The 18,917-nt window shown below is 32.5% G+C and overlaps 1 protein-coding gene across 2 annotated transcripts; it reads left to right on the top strand.

The window, feature by feature from the left end:
- The first annotated feature begins 853 nt into the window (after positions 1-853).
- Positions 854-6,190, top strand: LOC146949727 (proton pump-interactor 1-like). 2 transcript variants are annotated; one of them, XM_085745668.1, is made up of 8 exons: positions 854-1,060; positions 1,949-2,331; positions 2,959-3,144; positions 3,263-3,442; positions 3,559-3,753; positions 4,372-4,470; positions 4,624-5,112; positions 5,531-6,190. In XM_085745668.1, the coding sequence occupies exons 2-8, from the start codon at positions 1,957-1,959 to the stop codon at positions 5,834-5,836; spliced, it is 1,830 nt and encodes a 609-aa protein (XP_085601794.1). In that variant the 5' UTR covers positions 854-1,060; positions 1,949-1,956; the 3' UTR covers positions 5,837-6,190. The 2 variants fall into 2 exon arrangements, with proteins under 2 accessions (XP_085601794.1, XP_085601793.1); XM_085745667.1 differs by having other exon boundaries at positions 1,931-2,331.
- Positions 6,191-18,917: the final 12,727 nt, after the last annotated feature.

Genomic DNA, 18,917 nt, shown 5'->3' with positions numbered 1-18,917 from the left:
ACCTTTTTGAGTATCAAATCGGATAATCGAATCTTTGCAACCACATAACTAACTACCTAAAAATCCACATAATACTTCCAAAAGTAACAAAAACTCATTCTTATTTTCAAACAAACCTTGTACAGACCCACTGAACTTATCGTCTCTGACATTTCTCTCTGTCATATCAGATATGATTAGATCTGTCAAACCCTACAATTATCTAATCAAATCCATCGTCTTCAACCCTATAACCACCTACCTAAAAATTCACCTAAAAATGTTTCCAAAAACAACCACAAAATCCTTCTCATTTTCAAACACAACCTTATATAGACTCACTGAACTCGTCGTCTCTGACCTTTCTCTGTATAATACCAGATAATCGGATCTGTCAAACCCTACAATTATCTAATCGAACCCATCGTCTTCAATCCCATAACTACCTACCTAAAAATGTTTCCAAATACAACAACAAAATCATTCTCATTTTCAAACACAACCTTGTACATTTTAGTAAGTGAATATTCTTCCATTGCCAAAAGTCAATACAATACCTAAAATTCCATTAACTGCAAATTTCTACTAAAAGAAACAAACCTTCCATTCAACCTAAAAATGAAGAAAACACAAAGGTAAAGAATATCATCATAGATAGAACCACCCAAAATTGCAAAACCCAAAACCTCATTTATTCATTTCATTTTACCTTTTTACCCAAATGAAGAAAATCCACAAAGACAAGAGAAAACAACCTTAGCCTTACGTTTTTACTGTTTCGAAGAAATCGAGGTAGCGAAATCCACTGTCGAACCTGAAAAAATCATTATCCTTTTTTTGTTCATATATAAATATAGAGACACTGTAAAATGATGTCTCTTTCTCATTCTCTCTCTCTCTATATCTCTCTCTCTCTAAACGGGTTCTTGAGTAAACCTGCACGTGGAGGAAGAAGAAGAAAACAGAGCGAGATCTGACCCATTTTTCAATTTTGGGTTTTTACATAAACTCTTTTTTTGATTTGGAGACCCTTTTTCAAAAGGGGTCTTCTCTTTACAAATCTTCTTAGCTCTATACACTGGTATTGTTCATTTCTCTCTGTTTTTCATTTCTCAAGTTTGTTTTTTTTTTGAATTCAAACTACTTACTTGTTTTTTGTTTTTGTTAATCATTGATGGGTTTGATTCAGTTTTCAATATTCAGATCATACCCTTTATAAAGTTTTTAATTTTGCTTTGTTTGGTTATTTTTTCTGAGATTTGGATTTTGCATGTTGGGTTTGATCACAATTGAATAAGGTGTGTGTATTTTTTATTTATTTATAGTACTTATCTTTTGTTTTTGTGTATGTATCAATGATGTAGTGATTGATTATTCAGATCATGCCCTTATGAAGTTTTTTATTTTGTTGTCTTTGCTTATTTATTTGAGATTTGGATTTTGCATGTTGAGTTTGATCGTAATTGAATAAGGTTTGGTTTTAAGTTTTTTAACCTAAAAATTTGATTTTTATTTATTTGTTAATAAATTATTTATCTGAATTGTGATTTTTTTTTGGTTTGCATGTTTGAGATTAAGATGGTAAAGTTTAGATCTCTTTTTTTGATGTCATGTGATATGGCTGGATTGGTTGTTTGTGATCAATTTGATGCAATTGTTTTATTGATTGAAGTGTTCATTGTTCATGTTGATTTGTTGTATATATGGTGTGTTTTTTTTTTTTTTTTTTTTTTTTTTTTTTTTTTTTTACTTTTTGAATTTTCTGCATGTGTATTTGTTTGTTTGACAATGATAATACACTATTAATGTTACTGAAAATTTAATCTGTGATTCATGATTTAGTATCTGTTTATTGAGCATGTGGATCAAATATTGAATTATACATACTACTGAATTTTTCATACTTTGATATGATTTAAATATTTATTTATTTATTTTTATTTGGATTCAGGTATCTTCGATTTTGTAGTTGGAGCTATGTCGGTTGAGGTTGTGGGATTCGAGATGGTTCAAGGACCAATGGATAACGGTGTTGAAGGAGACAAACCTGTTACTCTTGAAAAGGAGAATGGAAAGCCGGAGAAAGATCTGGGAGCTGGTGAGACCATCAAGTTTGGCTCACATGGAGATGAATCTGCGAAAGCGGAAGTCAACGATGTTGCTGATTCCAATACCCCGAAAGATGTTGCTGAAGAATGGCCTGCACCTAAGCAGATTCATTCTTTTTACTTTGTCCGATGCAGGCCTTATGACGATCCATCCATCAAAGCTAAGATTGATCTGCTTGATAAGGAGATCAGCAAGAAAAATCAAGCTCGGTTTCAGATCACTGAAGCGCTGAAGGCAAAGAGGGTGAGTTGGTGATAATTCACTATTGTTGATTGTCGTGTTTGTTACTGTACAAAACCCTAAATATCAAACTATTTTACTTGTTATTACTGTGGTGCCATCTAGTTAATGTAGATATAAGATAATCAGAATGTTTTAAAACCGTAGCAATTTAATATTTTATTTGAGCTATTAGTGCTATGCTTGAGTTGTCAATTAATATTGAAAATTAATGCAAAGGGTCAAATACTTTATTTTCCGGTCTTGAAGGGATTCGTGTCTTGGTGTCTCTTGACTCAAGGCGTTGAGCCGCAAACTGTAAAAGGCACATTTTGTCGTATTACCTTGAGATGTAACCTGTAAAATTAGTTCAAAGGAGTCAAATCATTTATTTTCTGATGTCAAGACATCCATGTTTTGGTGCCTCGGCATTGAACAATAAAACCCTTAAAGGCACGTTTTTGTCTACTGGCGAAGTTATTTCTCAAAATCATTTGATATGTAATAAAAAATTAATGTGTGTTGCACATGACTTGACAACGGGAAGTTTTTTCTCCTTTTAAAAAAAAGGAACTTTTTTCTATGAAAGTTTTATAATCTCAATATACATCTTATTATAATTGCATATTTGGTCTTTACTCTTCCCTGCAGTCGGAAAAATCTGAGTTGATTTCTCAGATTAAGATTCTAAGAGAGGACAACAGGCAATATCAGAGTCTTTTTGATGAGAAAATGAAGGAGATTGAGCCTCTGCAGCAGGCACTGGGAAAGCTGCGCAATTCAAATAATGCTGGTCGGGGCGGGATCTTCTCATCTGAGGAGGAACTTGACCATTTCGTATGTTATGAATCTCTTAGTTGCTTTTTAATCCAAAGCCCTCACTTTACTTGTGTTTTAGTTAATTCGAACATGTATTCTTCATTCACTCACCACTGATATGCTTTTATGGATACAGATATATGGCTTACAGTACCGCATTCAGCACGAGAGCATTCCATTGACTGAAGAAAAGCAAATCCTCCGTGAAATCAAACAGCTTGAGGGGACAAGGGAGAAAGTCATTGCCAATTCTGCAATGAGGACCAAGTTGCATGATACTATTGGGCCGAAAGATACCATCCAAGACCAGGTTAAGGTAAGATATACTTTTTTGTAAGTTTTGCTATTGGTTTTTTTTCAAGAGTTTTGAATTTTTTTCATTATGTTTTATTATTAGTTAAATAGTCCTTTACATGTTCAATTTTCTTGCAGCTTATAGGTGGGGATTTGGATGGAGTGAAGAAAGAGAGACAGGCGATTCGGTCCAAAATCAAGCAAATTGATGATGTGCTGAAAGCCATTGACATTGATATCCAGTCTCTGCAGGCAGAACTGCAAGCTGTCACTCAGAAGAGGGAACAAGCTTTTGAGAGCATTCAGAAGCTGAGGAAACAGCGTGATGAGGGGGTATGTTTTGCTATAATTATGAGCATTGTCTACTCTATTGTCTAGTCTCAAAGGAATATTGTTAAAATTAAAAACGGTTTTGTTTGAACCCAAGGGTGCATTTGATTGTGAATTTTTTCTGGTAACGTTTTCTATATTCAGTATTAACTACAAAAATGTCTTCTTTTTTTCAAATTTATGTATAGGATGTGGTGAAACCCTTATTTTTACATTTTCATCTCAGTTTACATGAATAAACTTTTGAAAGATGGAATACAAAATGTGGAAGATGTCACTTCTATTCATCTGAAAATGTGGCATTCAATGACTCTCAGTCTGTTTTTAAATCTTCCGATTTTGATCCAGTATCATACCACATTTAATCTGACTAATAGTGAAGTTTGCACCTAAAATTTTCTGTTTGATTTTTAGTTGAAATTGCGATAAGAATCTGATGATTGTTTAGCATATCTATTGTCATGAACCCGTCAATGTGTAATTCTTGATGCTGTTGCTAATGTAACTATCTAGTAATTTTTGTCGTTATTTCATAACTTGTTTTTCTTTCTTTCTTTCCTAGCGTCATGATCTAACTCTCCAAATTAATTTCTGAATATGACTTCGTATTTTCTTTTTCAGAACACCTATTTCTACCAAAGTCGTACACTTCTGACCAAGGCACGTGAGCTGGCTGCTAAGAAAGATGTTGCTGCTATTGATGAACTTTCAGAGACAGAGGTTAGTTAGCCCACATAAATATTCATTCTTCGGAGCTGTCAAATAGGCAACGATGGGATTACACAGCAACCATCTCTTTTTGCTGATTTCTCTGACCGTGATATTGGTTGTGGTTGAATCTTGCTTTTTTCTAATTTTCCCCTCTGATTGTAGGGTGAGAAATTCATGTCACTTTGGAACGGCGGCAAAGCTTTTAGGGCTGATTATGAGAAAAGAATTTTGTCATCGTTGGATATGAGGCAGCTGAGTAGGGACGGGCGCATGAGGAACTGGGATGAAAAGCCACTGCTGGAAGAACCGAAACCTGCTGCTGAACCTGAGGCATTACCAAAAGCTGTCGCAAAACAGCCAAAGGAAGCGCCTAAGCCTTCTCCAGTTGAAACTTTGCCAGCTCAAAAGGAAACCAAATCCAAAGGGAGGGATTTGGCAGCAGTTGATGATGATTATGAATTTGAAAATCCTCACAAGGACACTCCTGCTGCAAAAGAGCCTGAAATTGATCCAGCAAAGTTGAAAGAGATGAAAAGAGAAGAGGAAATTGCAAAAGCAAAGCTTGCTGCTGAAAGGAAGAAGAAGATGGCAGAGAAAGCTGCAGCAAAAGCAGCTCTCAAAGCACAAAAGGAAGCTGAGAAGAAACTTAAGGTAATTTAATTCTTGATTTGGTTCTTTTTTTATTTAGATTCTCTCGTGCTAGTTTATATCATGCTATAGAGATTTTTTTTTTTTTTTTTTTTTTAAAAATAAACTATCTTTCGACTCATCATTATTTGTGTCGGGTCTATTAATTTTACCGTAATATCTTTATGGATTTAGATTCTCTCGTGCTAGTTTTTGTCATGCCATAGGGAAAAAAGGTAACAAATTAGGTCCTTCAACTATTTGAAGATTTTTAAGTAGGTCCCTAAACTAAAAATGTTTGTAATTGGATCTCTGAATTAGTGTAATTTGTAATGAGGCCTTGAATAAATTGTTTATCCAAATAAGGCCTTACTAGTGGGATCTAAATCCATTTTCCTATTCCATTGAGATATAATTTCCAAAATCTGGAATTGTTTTGTAGGTCCTCGAAAAGAAAGCAAAGAAGAAGTCTGGAGCTGCTGCCACTCCCCAGGAGGAACAGGAAGCTGCAGAACTCGAGGCAACTGAACAAGAAAAGGTGGATGATGTTGTTGAGGCCGCTGCCCCAGTGAAGGAAAAGGTCACAAAGGAAAGCAGTGTCAGGTCCAGAAGCCGAGCAAAAGCACCAGAGGCAATTCCAAAAGCTATCCTGAAGCGGAAAAAGTCCAACAATGACTTGCTTTGGACTGGTATTGCTGTCTTGCTAATCCTGATGCTGTTGGGGCTTGCATACATCTATTTTGTCTAAAGAAGTTGTTTAGTCCTAGAAGGAGGCTGTGAAACCAATCTTCCTAATGGATGGCTAGGTTTATGAGGTAGCTTAAGTTATTTCTGTTCTTATACATCCTTAGGGGAATTGAGTTGAGAAACACATATACTCCTGATGTGCTTTTGCTCCTGTCTTTGGAAAAAAAGCTATATACACTAGTTTGGATACTTAATTTTCAAGTTTTGTTCAGATTTCATGTTACTGGAAGGTTTGGTGTTGTTGTGATATAGTTAAATTTTCGGCGGAGGGAATAGTAGCCATGATATACTTTACAGAATTCAATTGTTGGTTAGTTTTGATGGTAGACAATAAAATCTATGAGAAGTTGAATCATATGGCTTGAAAATTTAATCATGTGGTAGGTTTGATGGTATAATTGAGCCCGTCTGTATTTCGCGTTTGTTCAGTTTTGCATTAACAATTGGTGCAAAATTTTAACCTACCAATAGCACTATAATTTGATTGCAGAAGTGTCCGGGCGAAAAAAAAATATTGTGATTTTATCGTGAAGTACACATCTAGACGACACAATTTTTTTCGTCGGATGTTTACTTCTGAGGTGACTTTGGGGGCAGGTAAAGTTTCTACCCTATAATTTATGCATCAAGTTGTTTGAAATGATTTTTTGTTTATTTAGTTTGTTTTAAATAAATCTTTTCATTTGTTATTATTTTTAAAAATAAATGTCTCTTTTGCATTTTAAAAACACATTTTGAATGAAAATTGTAAATTGAAGGATCTACCTCAATTTAGGATCTGCTTTTAGTTTTGATAGTGAATTTTACATAGTTTTGATTGATTATTTGAATGGACAATAATTTGTCTAAATGGAACCACTGCTTTTAAATTATTATTTTTTGGTTAGAACCACTGCATTTAAATTTGTTGGCAGCAAAGTTGTTCCTTTAATCATGTAATGTGATTTTAGACAGGGAGATGAGAATGGAGCACAAACTCTTTTGATCTTTGAATCTAGAAGTAGTTTGTCTTGCTTGGTTTATATTTGGATTCACTTTTGAAAGATTCAAAAGTGATTTTGAATATGTTTTTCTCACATCTCCTTTATGTCACTCTCCCAACAATAAGGGAACATCAATTCTCATAAAAAAAAAAAAATCTCAAACATATACTAAAGTCTGAACAATAAGCAACCTTATGACTTCCAACTTTAGTATGTTTGAGGATTATTTATTAGAATTGATGTTGCCTTTATAATCGATTCTAACTTTTTTTTGCTTTTTTTTTTTTTTTTTTTCTCGAGGGACAATCGATTCTTACTTGAAGCTTAACATTTGTAATCTTTTTATTTCATATGTGATTCTTACATTCAAATTTTTTATTTAACTCACTTTTATGCAATCAAATTTAAATATAAATTATCGTTCATTTTTACAAAATTAATTTAGGGTTAAATATGTTTTTTGGTCCCTATAAAATTGGGACCTTCTAAGTTTAGTAATTACTAAATTTTAATAGTGTTTTTAGTCCCTGTAAAAAATTTCTGTACTCAATTTTAGTCCCTACTAAATCTAAATTTGTTCAATTATGCTTAAACTTTTAAGATTTTGAACAATTTTTTGTAGAAGTATTAAGAACATTACTAAAAGTTCATATGTAAAAAATTATCTCAATTTTATTTCTACATCCAGATTTTTGTTACTTTTATCTTGAACTTTTGTCTTTTAAAAATATTCATATTTAATTCATTTAATGTTAAAAAATTTTAAATTTTAGTTAACAAACCTTATGTAATGTTCTAAACCTGTCTAAAAAACATCGTTAAAAAATTTAAGAGTTTAAGAATAATCAAGAGAAACTTTGTTTTACTAGGGACGAAAACTACATGTAAATTATTTTTATAGGGACTAAAAAAGCTATTAAAATTAAGTAAGGACTAAATTTAGAAGTTCCAAATTTTATAGGGGCCAAAAATATATTTAACCCATTAATTTAAGAGCCTCTGTTTAAAGATAGTCATTTTAGGGTTAAATAAGTTTTTCGTCTATAAATATATCAAATTTTGATTTCAGCCTCTAAAAAATAATATGAGATGTTTTCATCATTGCAAAACATTTTGTTTTACTTTTGGTCCCCAATCGATATAATTTTGACATGTTTTTGACATTTTTTGAACATAAGATGAATATATAAAAGTTGAACATAATAAACGGACATAACATGGATACAATTTGAACATAAAAGAGTTATAATATTGACATTCATAATAATTTATTTTTTTTTTGTGAGGAAGAAAACCTTCAGTTTAATTTTCTAGGGACTAAAATCGAAATTCGTTATATTTATAGGGACGAAAAACTTATTTAACCCGTCATTTTAATATTTTAGTTATGTTTGTGTGTAGGCATTTTTCAAAGCTCATTTTGTCATAAAAAAAAATGATTTTTACGCTAAAAAAAAACTATCGGTTTAGTTTTAGATTTGTTTTTTTAATATAGTAACTAAGTCTTATCTCATTAATTGTGATCGGTTATACAAAGAATACCATTTCTAATATAAGAGAGAAATAAATCAAATGATTGGACCTAAGTTGTTAATAAGTTCCATAAAAAAACAAATAATTTAGAAGAATATGAATTCAAGTTTTAGATGAAATTTGTTTTGACTAAATTTTAGTATTATTAAGACCCATTTCCTAAAAAACCAAGGGTAACAAAAAAAAAGATTTAAAAAAAATTCAGAAAAACATTTTTAATAGAAGAAAACTCATCTAGAACTCCCAATACAAGTAGATCCACGAGTTTGGTACTTTAGTGGAAAACTTTGACAAATGTGGATGAAGTTAGTTATTGGTATTTAATGTACCATACCATTGACATTGTCAATATTAGGACAGTACGGGGCATCAATATCCTTATCACCGCCAACGTCTTTGACTTTGTATTATTCACAAAACTTCAACTTGTACTATATCTTGTCTTATTTGTTAAAGTGAGGTTGAGTTTAAGGTCTTGTGTTAGTTAAAGCTATTCATATGAACTCAGAATGCAAGCTAATTTAACAGTTTCTAATTTACTAACTTAAGTGACTTCATCTATATTTAAATACAATAAATTTAGTTGCTTGTACATTACAAGAAAGTTATGAGTACTAAATAGATGAGTCACCTTTCCACAAAGAACAAGAATGTACTCCATTTCAATGAGATAAAATTAAGAACCCTTATTGCAACAAAAATGTGACGCATGTAGAGGACAGATATTAATATGCATGTATATGTTCTTCTAGGGAAACTTTTCTTAACACATGACACTTCAATTTTAACATATTCAAACATACAAAATTATTATAAAAACACAAACAAATAAATGAGTATTTAGTCTATAAAAATTAGCAGATCAATATCATCGTAGTATCTTTTTAAGAAGTCAAACTAACTCATCAAAATTAACATTAGCACCGAACCTGAGACCTTGAGATTAATTAAAAACTATGGTATTGGAGCTTTTAAGTTTTAAGAACCCGAACAAAAGGATCAAAGGCGATTCCAAAAGCTATGGTATTGGGGTTTTTAAGAAGCGGAAAAAGAGATTTTGACATTGATTATGAGCCCGTTTGTAATTGCTTTTTTAAGAAAAAAAATTAGTTTTAAGAGTTTTGCATCCGTTTGTTACAACTTTTAAAAAAAAATCAGAATCTAAAAAAATCTAGAAACAACTTCAAATGAGAAGCTGTTAAGAGCAACTTCTCAAATTTTTTTTTTTTAGAGGAGTGAGAAAATATGGTTTAAAAGATTGAACTAATTTTGTAACAAAAAGTCTCATTTATATAGTTGTATCCAAACAAACTAAATTATTTGTTTAAAAAAATGATTTTTATTACGGTAAACAAACGCAAAATAGATTCTAATTTTTCATAAAATCTCTAAAATATAATTTCTAAATTATTTTATGTCAAAATTACTTTTATTTTAATCCGTAACAGAGCCCTATATTTACAAAAATGATTTTTATGAGAAGCTGTTTGAAATAACATCCTATTTTAGAGAATTTTTTTAAAAATTTTACCATCTATTTTTTTTTAAACTTAGAATGATCTTTTAAGAGAAGTTATTTAAACGAGTTTTTTTTATTTCAAGCTTACTTTAAAAAATTCTTGGTTGATAAAATTATAGCAAAAAGATGTTACACTATAAAAATATATTTTAAAAAAAGTTATAACTAATTGGCCCTAAACATGACTTTGAAGTAATGCATTTCATTCACAAACTACATGTATATGAACCACCAATATATCTAGTAAATAATACATACATGACACATTTCTTTTACCAAATATGACTTTTGATGTCATTTATTTTAACCACAAACAACCACACCAACTACATGCATGAACCACCAACACATCTTTCAAATAATACATATTTTCCTCATTCTTCATGTAGTCAATAAGTCTCTTTCAGTCATGCATGTCATGTGAGAATAAATTATATATGTTAAAAATTTAAAGATATTCTCAATTTTAACCCGTTTATGTATTATGTTTCTATTTTCTATCCAATAACTAATTTGGTAAAAAAGAACTATTTTTATTTTATTTATAAATAATCACATAAGATTTAGTAAGGTTATAATATTTTATAGAAGAATTATAAATTACATCAATTACCACTTTGAAATTAGATGGAGAATATCAACAAAATTATTTTTTTACGGGAAAGTTAATTATTTATTTGTTATCTCTTTTGTATTCATATATTATTTTATTATTTATTTTTTTCCTTATTTTTCCACAAATGCGTAAAATAAAAAACACTTTTGCAAACACACAACACAAGTATAAAAAATTGTTATCCTCTAATTATTTAAATTTTAACATATAATATTAAAAACAATTAGTGCACATCTAAATATTTATACTATATCCTCTAATTATTTAACAAATGTATTTATCAATTGATATGGACAATGCATAATATATGCAAGGTCTTTTTATTGCGCTAACGAGTGTAGATTATCAATGATATTTTATAGAAATTTTACGTGTAAATTAAAAACAATATTTCATATAGAATTTTTGATATAAATAAAAAATTTCAGTATAAATGTTTGCGATTTTCAAATGTAACAAACCCAACAAACCATAATTTATCTTTTTCAATGACAACAACAATATAATAAATATAACAAAAATTCTTATCCTTTTAATAACACCAACTATATAACATTATTATATCCTTAAAAAAAATTAACATTATTATAGAAAAAAATTGTTTAAGAGTATAAGTGGAATACAGAAAGTCAGCCCAAAATCTTTCCAAAATCCCCTCTATTCTCTTTATATATAGTATAGATGTACTGCCATTTAGATGGACACTCTGTGCTATCTGTCATATTTTTTATTGCGCTAATGCGTATAAATTACGAACAATAGTTTTTATGAAATTTTGATTTTGTTAAAATTATAATAATGATATTTTCTACTTTCATATTGTAACAAACTATAGTTATATTTTTCAATGATACCAACAATATAACAAATATAATATAAATTCTTATCTTTTTGAATGACAAATTTGCTAAAGGGTATAATTGGAAGAGAAAAAATCATTCAAACCATGCATTCACCTTATATATAGTATAGATGTAACAAACTATATTTAAAGCCTAGTTGCTTAGATGAGGGATATATCTTTGAGGATTTTGATTTTTTTGTATGATTAATTAGGAAATTTGGTGGTGAGGATTTTGTTAAGGACTGAGGTTATGGTTTCCGTTCAGCTGCTGAAAATGTATCAATTGTGCTGGTTGGTTGGTCTTCGCAAAGTATTAGAGTAGCGAATCATACGCTTTATATCATATACATTCCTTCGATAGCAAAATGGAACGAATCCACGCCATAAATGGCGTTACAAAAGAAGTCAACATCCTAACGATGAAGCATATCAATTGAATCTTTGTTGTAGCGGTTCCTTCTCATGTTAAAGTCGCGGAAATTGAATTCCTAATGCATCAATTGTTTTAAAAATGAGGGAGGTTAGCGTTGGCATCGGTTAAAATGAGAACAATCTGAATGATGTTAACAATACCGTTGACCTATGCCGGGAAATTTGATTTCCTTAGTTATTTATATCTTTAGCCAACATTGAGTTTATCGATCACAAATAATTCAATAAGATGTTTTGTTTGTTACTTTAATTATTTGATTTGTTTCGATCGATTTCTAACTTTTTGCTCAATCTTTTTCTTCTTTAAATTTATAACAATTCTATTCTCTCACATGAAAACAAATAATAATTTTTTTTAGAAATTCTTAATATTGAGAAATGGTGCATAAGAATAAAATTAGGCTAGCCATGTATGACACATCATCAAAATTATGAGTAAAAATTCTAAGAGACCTTATTAAGTTAATATTAGTTATAATATTTTTGTTACAACATTTTTAAAAGATAAAAAAAAACTTAAACTAATTTGTTGAGATGAACTGCTTGATTGTTGAAATTTGAAAGGACACTTTTTGGTGAACTAAAAAAACCAAATAGACTAACAATATTAAACAAAAGGCTTAAATACATTTGTGAACCTTTAACTTTTAAAAAATTGTAATTTTGGCTACCAAATAAAAAAAATTAACCCTTTTTTAGAAAAATAAAAATTAACCCTTAATTCACAAAACGTTGCAAAACTGTTGAGAAAACATCACGTGTCTCAAAATAGGGGGCCAAAATCACATTTGTAAAGGCAAAGGGCCAAAAGAGCTTATTCCCTAAAGATAGAGGGCCAAAAGAGCATATTTCCCTAAAGTTAGAGGGTCAAAAGAGCATATTTCCCAAAAGATAAAGGGCAAAATTTTTATTTTTTTATTAGGGGGCCAAAATCGCAACATTTTAAAACGTAAGGGGGGAACTACATTTAAATGAACTCGACGGTCAGCTATGACTTAATTCGGATAAGAATGAACGTTGAACTAGAATTTCGACAAATTGAATCCGTTAGATAGGATCTAATTGGACAAAGAATGAAATATAAACTACAATTTCCACCATCAGGATCTTTCGTAAAAGTCAATTCGACAAACTATCCCTTCAAAAATCTTGTCGACAAGAAAAGAAACTTCTTCGTCGTCGACTGAAACAAGCTCAAACAACACCAAATAAAATCAATCCAACGGTTAGATAGGACATAGTAAAATTAAGAATGAAACATGAACTCGAATTTCAACGATCAAAATGTGTTCGGTATAAGTCGATCTCACAAACTATGCTTCAAAAATAAATCTCTTTATTATGATGAATTGAGAACTAATTTATCTTACGTATAAAAATGTTAAGGACTAAATCATTATTTTTATTAGAGACTAAATTGGACATAAAAAAATTGTCAAGGACCAAATTAGATTTTCACTCGTCCAAATAAGACTTAAATATAGCAAAACATGTTAAAAACTAGTATTTATTAAACCTAAGTCTAGCAAACATTTAAAAAAGCAAAGTAAGAGCTCAATTTATATACATGATGTAATTTCTTTTTACATGTCATAAATCTATATATACGTTAGTATAGTATATGATCGTTTCCACAGGGAGTTACGTTAATCATAAGCATTTTCACAATAGTTCACATTAAGGGTTTGGATATAAATTGTTTGTTTGTAACACTATATCCACAGATGACATAAAAGTAAAAACGAGAGGAGATCGAACTATTTCGCTTGCGGTATAAGATAACGAGCAAGCATAACAGCAGCAATCTCTCGATCGATTAACAGACTCTAGCTTTATAACCAATATTATTACAATCATTTCTACAACATCCTTCGTGTCCAAAGCGACATCGTTATTTCTAAGTTAGCGTTTAAACATTCGTGTCCAAATCCCTTAAACCATAACAAAGTCGATCAGATAACTTAATCGACCGTGTCCAGCCTGATTAAGTATCCGAAAGCATTAAAATCTTGATTAAAAGTAATTATCAAAGGTTTGCAAACTTGTCAAGAGTGCTATAACATAAGATAGATCGTTATCCTAGTTCTAGATTCAAGAGTTCGTGTCCAAATCATCTTGAATCTCATTGAAAGCATTAAACTTAAGAATAACAACAATATTGAATCATTAAGCTAGAACCTTATATATTAAAAGATCAAAAGATTACATAATAGCTTGTTTGTTACCTCAATACTACAAAGAAGATGATAGCTACACATAGACATGTATACTATGCAAAGGATGAAGGAAAGATGAAGATTCTATGTCAAGATCCTTCGTGTCCAAAGCGATCTTGAGTTGAATCTACTCCTAAACCACTTGCTTTGTGTTTCTCTCTTGGAAATAGCTCTGACCTCTCTCTTAAAATGTATAAAATTTAACAATGGAATAGTGAATAGTTCAAAAGAGAGTTAAACTTCTATTTAAATGGGCTAAGTTCGTGTAATCTCGCTCAAGCGAGAAGCCTAAATATCCAGCAATGGCCAATGAAGTCTTGCCACGTAGCCCTGATCCTTGATGAAGTTGCATATCGCGTAAGCGAGTTGGAAGCGAGCCAGAAGCGAGTTCTTGAAGATGTTCCCTGGAGAAATCTCGCGTAAGCGAGTTAGAACTCGCGTAAGCGAGGTTGCTTCAAACATAAACCGCCTTTGAATCCTGCTTGAGCGACTTTGAAGCGAGATGGAAGCGAAATTTACATTTGTTCCCTGGAGAAATCTTGCGTAAGCGAGATGATCTCGCGTAAGCGAGATTCTGAATTCCACAAGCGACCCTGGAAGCGAGATGTAATTGAATGTTGAGCTGCTCCCTGGAGAAATCTCGCGTAAGCGAGATGATCTCGCGTAAGCGGGATTTGCTTGGTTCACACACTTGAGTTTTGGTCCTTGCTTGTCATTTCCTGCATAAATTGGGTAGAATTAGGCATATAAAGCATAAATGGTATAATTACAACAATTGATTGCTTTTCCGTAGATAACTTGCATAACAAGTCACTAAAAATGCCTCTTTTAACACATGAAATATATTACTTTTGAGCACTTATCAAACTCTCCCCAACTTAGCTTTTTGTTTGTCCTCAAACAAAAGAATCAAAAGGAAACTCACAAGGCTTTGGACAAGCTTTCTAGCACAGTACCAAACAATTCAAATCAATTAAAAATTTTCAAGTGGTGATTCAAATGTGAATGCACCGGTAAGCATGAAGTTCTCCATTATTCCTGGCACAGCTATAAATGTGAAACAAGTCCTAAGCACAAAATATACATCATAAACTTCAAAACATAAACATAACTATCTATGAACCACACCTAACACACTTCTTTAAAAGTAAATGTAATACTATGATAACAATAAGTGAGGTAATGAACACACATCCAACAATCATGCTAACATCCTATTTAAGTTAGGTGTCCATCCAAATATCGTCTCAAAAAGCATAAAAGCATGGATCAAAAGGTCTTGCAAAAGTTATAACTTGGCCGGGCTACAAAAGAAATGTCATATGTGGGGCAATTGATCAGAAAGCCTATCAAAGAGGAACATTCTTTGTAATACAACTTGAAATCCAATATCTTCCCTACCAATAATTACAACCTTTGGTGATTAACAATCAAACCAATAACCTTGACAACTTATTCTATTTTTGATTTTTTTCTTTCTTTCTCTTCTTTTTCTTTTCTTTTCTTTTCTTATTCAAATGTACAACTTTTTCTTTGATTCAATGTTGTCAGGTTATTTTAACAATTTCACCAGAACTTGACATATAATGCCTCCTTATTCTCCCTAACTTGAATACAACAAAACTCTAATTGAATGTTCCCCTATCCTAAGGCAAGGGACAAAGTACAAAAAGGTTAAGGGTTCAACAAAGTAAAAATATCAAAGTCCTATAAGAATCAACCATGAACTAGATTTTTGAAAAATTTCAGGCAAATTCAATGAGCATTGTGCTTATGAATATTGACAGTTCATGTTTGAGGACTTGATTCATTTGGCTCAGATTGGGGTATCAGATACTCGCTCTTCTCACAGGTAGGCTTTATGTGGTCAAGTAGGTTACTCTCAATTCAAAAAGTGCCTTGATCCTTTCCATGCTTTCAAACAATTCAAAATAATTATCAGATTTAACATAACTAAAACAAGTTAGACGGTGATTATCGGTCTCCAGCATATATACAACACATTGAAGCTACCTCACATTTATGTTAAATACTAAGTGGTTCAAAATTATTTATGTTTATGAAAAGAATTAAATGAGATACATTTTGTGCGAAGTACAAATTTCACATTCATAGTAACACCTAAAACAACAGGAAACCAATACCTTGGCATTGCGCTTTCTCACAATTCATATCATTATCACTCACCTGCTTTTGCTCAATAATTGGCTCCATGGAGCACTTTAAACTTTGATGTTCATGAGCAATTTTTCTTTTGACGAAACACAAGCAAGATTAAACAAAAATTTCCAGAGGATCGTTTTACATGTCATAATGATATGACATAAATCTATATATACGTTAGTATAGTATAGGATCGTTTCCACAGGGAGTTACGTTAATCATAAGCATTTTCACAATAGTTCACATTAAGGGTTTGGATATAAATTGTTTGTTTGTAACACTATATCCACAGATGACATAAAAGTAAAAACGAGAGGAGATCGAACTATTTCACTTGCGGTATAAGATAACGAGCAAGCATAACAGCAGCAATCTCTCGATCGATTAACAGACTCTAGCTTTATAACCAATATTATTACAATCTAAAATTAAAAGTAATTTAACCCAAAGCAATAAGTTAAAGCAATAAGTAAAAGTACAAAAGCAATAAAAGTACAAAAAACCAAACAACAAGCAATAAGTTATTTAACCCAAAATGAAATTAAAATTAAACCAAAATGTTGAACACCCAAAACCGTGCTCAAGAAGTAAAAGTACAACAAGCATAAAAATTGTTCCAAAATAAAAACATGAAATAAAGAGTCAAAGCAGAAGTCAAAAAAAATAAACATCACTAAAAATCCAAAAGATGCGGTCAGTGTGCCGCATCATCATCAACCATGTCATCAGATGGATGGAAACTGGCTGTCCTCTCTGGATCATCATCAGCACCATGATCAGCACCTGCTCCACTGCCCCCTCCTGGGTAAATTGGCCTGTCCCCAGGCCACATGCAAGAGTCAGTGAACTGTGTAGGAGTGAATGCAAAACACCTCGAATCCTGGTGAGCATCGTAGAGATGCGAATAGATCCCCTGGTTGCTGCGGAAAACAGCATCCATCTGGCTCATCATGTGCATATCTCTCTGCTCCTGTGCTTGAGCTAACTGAAAGGCTTGCTGCTGCTGTGCCTGAGCTCTCTCAACTGCTCGCTGCTCATACTGAGCCATATATGCCTGAAAAGATGTAAAATCAAAAGTACCGAACTGCTGAGGTGTATCCTGCTGTGGCATGCTCTGATGAGGATCATCCTGCTCTGGATAGTCCTGGTGAGGATCATCCTCAGGTGGAGGTATAGGTGGAGGAACAGTAGAGGAGGAAGGTAATGGCTTAGTTGCAGCTTTCTTGATGTAGCCCCTAATGTATCGGTCATCAATAGGAGAAACCAGCTCTTCTAAAAAAGGTTCGGTGACTGGCACCTCATGATGCTTAAGCAATCCCATAATAAATCTGGGAAAAGCAAGTCTGGTCTCTGGTCCTGCTACACCACCGAGAGCTACATGCTTCAGCTCTCTTGAAATAATCGAAGCCAGATCCACCGGCCTTCTTTTGCAAATATGCCAGATCAGAGGAGGCATCACTCTCTTTGGAGTTGTGGTGACATGGCTTTTTGGCCAGACATTATGAACCAAGAACTTAAAAATAATCCCAGCTTTTGGTTTCATATCAGTGAAGGCTGCCAAATTACGGTTACCCGCTTTGGACTCAATGTATGTCCTTCTCGGTAGCAAAATCTCCCTCTCAATCTTACCAAGATTCCAATCAGCAGCCTTCTCTCTTTTCCCATAAGGACACAAGGAAGGCGTGTCAGGGTCATCAGACTCAGGTAGGGTGTAAGGCTTGCCTAGGTAATCATTAATCGCATCCCTATCGAAGCGGATGGTCTTTCCTCTCACCATGGTGGTGTAAGAAAACGCAGCGTGCATTTCCTTAGCATCACAATCTGGTAAAGAATTGGCATAGAACTCACACAAGAGGTCCATGTTGATTTTTGGGTAGGGGTTAAGGAGTTTCTCCCACTTTCTCTCAGTAAAAACGGCTGCAATGTCTGCATACTCACCCTCAGGGTCAATCCGGAAAATTTTGTCATGCCAAGTTTTCTCTTTTTTTCAGCTCGAGAAACCTGGCATAGGTTTTGTTTGATGTGTAAATGGTACGGTCCGGGTTTTTGGGTAAGGGTGCAGGACGGTCTACAACACCGGATGAGGAAGCAGTGGTTTTTCGTTTCTTGGTTTGTTGATTTTTGGGTGCCATCTGCAAAACAACCAGGAAAAACCATATACAGTATAGAACAATGATTAGCACAAGTATGGAATCAAATGGGTTAAGGCAAATAGACTTTAAAAACATAGGTACAGACAATCTCGCTTGTGCCTCGCTTGAGCGAGTTGCAAGCGAGATTTTTCCAGAATTTCACTTGAAGACTCGCTTGCGCGAGATTTTTGCTAAAGAAACTCGCTTGCGCGAGATTGGTCTTCACCTGCGAAAATTGACCCATTTCCAGCATAACACAAAAACCACAAAATTTTCAACAGAATTCAACCTCAATCCTCTAATTAATCAAACCAATTCATGAAAAGGAACCAAAATCAAGACTTGTGTTCAACATTCAATCAAAACCCTTATTTTTCAAAGATTCCAAAATGGGTTAAAATGTACAAAATTGAATGTTGAAAGAAATCAGTGATGATTTTGATTCATTTGCATTGTTATGAACCTAAAGAAACAGTCTCTAATCACACCAAAGTCACTAACCCTAAGCCTAACCAATTCTACACATGTTCAAGAACATGAAATTTTTAACATAAAAACAGAGTAATGGCATGGATTCAAACCTGTTAGTGATGATGAATGCTGTAAGATGAATGGAATTGATGCAATGAAATGCTTGAATTGAA

Source organism: Medicago sativa, chromosome 2, assembly GCF_051527215.1.
Source record: "Medicago sativa cultivar Bolivia chromosome 2, Bolivia_mono, whole genome shotgun sequence".
Taxonomy (NCBI): domain Eukaryota; kingdom Viridiplantae; phylum Streptophyta; class Magnoliopsida; order Fabales; family Fabaceae; genus Medicago; species Medicago sativa.
The sequence above is the reverse complement of the archived record's forward strand: the minus strand, read 5'-3'. Positions and strand labels throughout refer to the sequence as shown.

Coding starts and splice junctions, on each gene's coding strand:
- LOC146949727 (XM_085745668.1), top strand. CDS start 1,957: ATGTCGGTTGAGGTTGTGGGATTCGAGATGGTTCAAGGACCAATGGAT. Junction 3,443..3,558: donor CCATCCAAGACCAGGTTAAG/GTAAGATATACT, acceptor ATTTTCTTGCAG/CTTATAGGTGGGGATTTGGA. Junction 3,754..4,371: donor GGAAACAGCGTGATGAGGGG/GTATGTTTTGCT, acceptor TTTCTTTTTCAG/AACACCTATTTCTACCAAAG.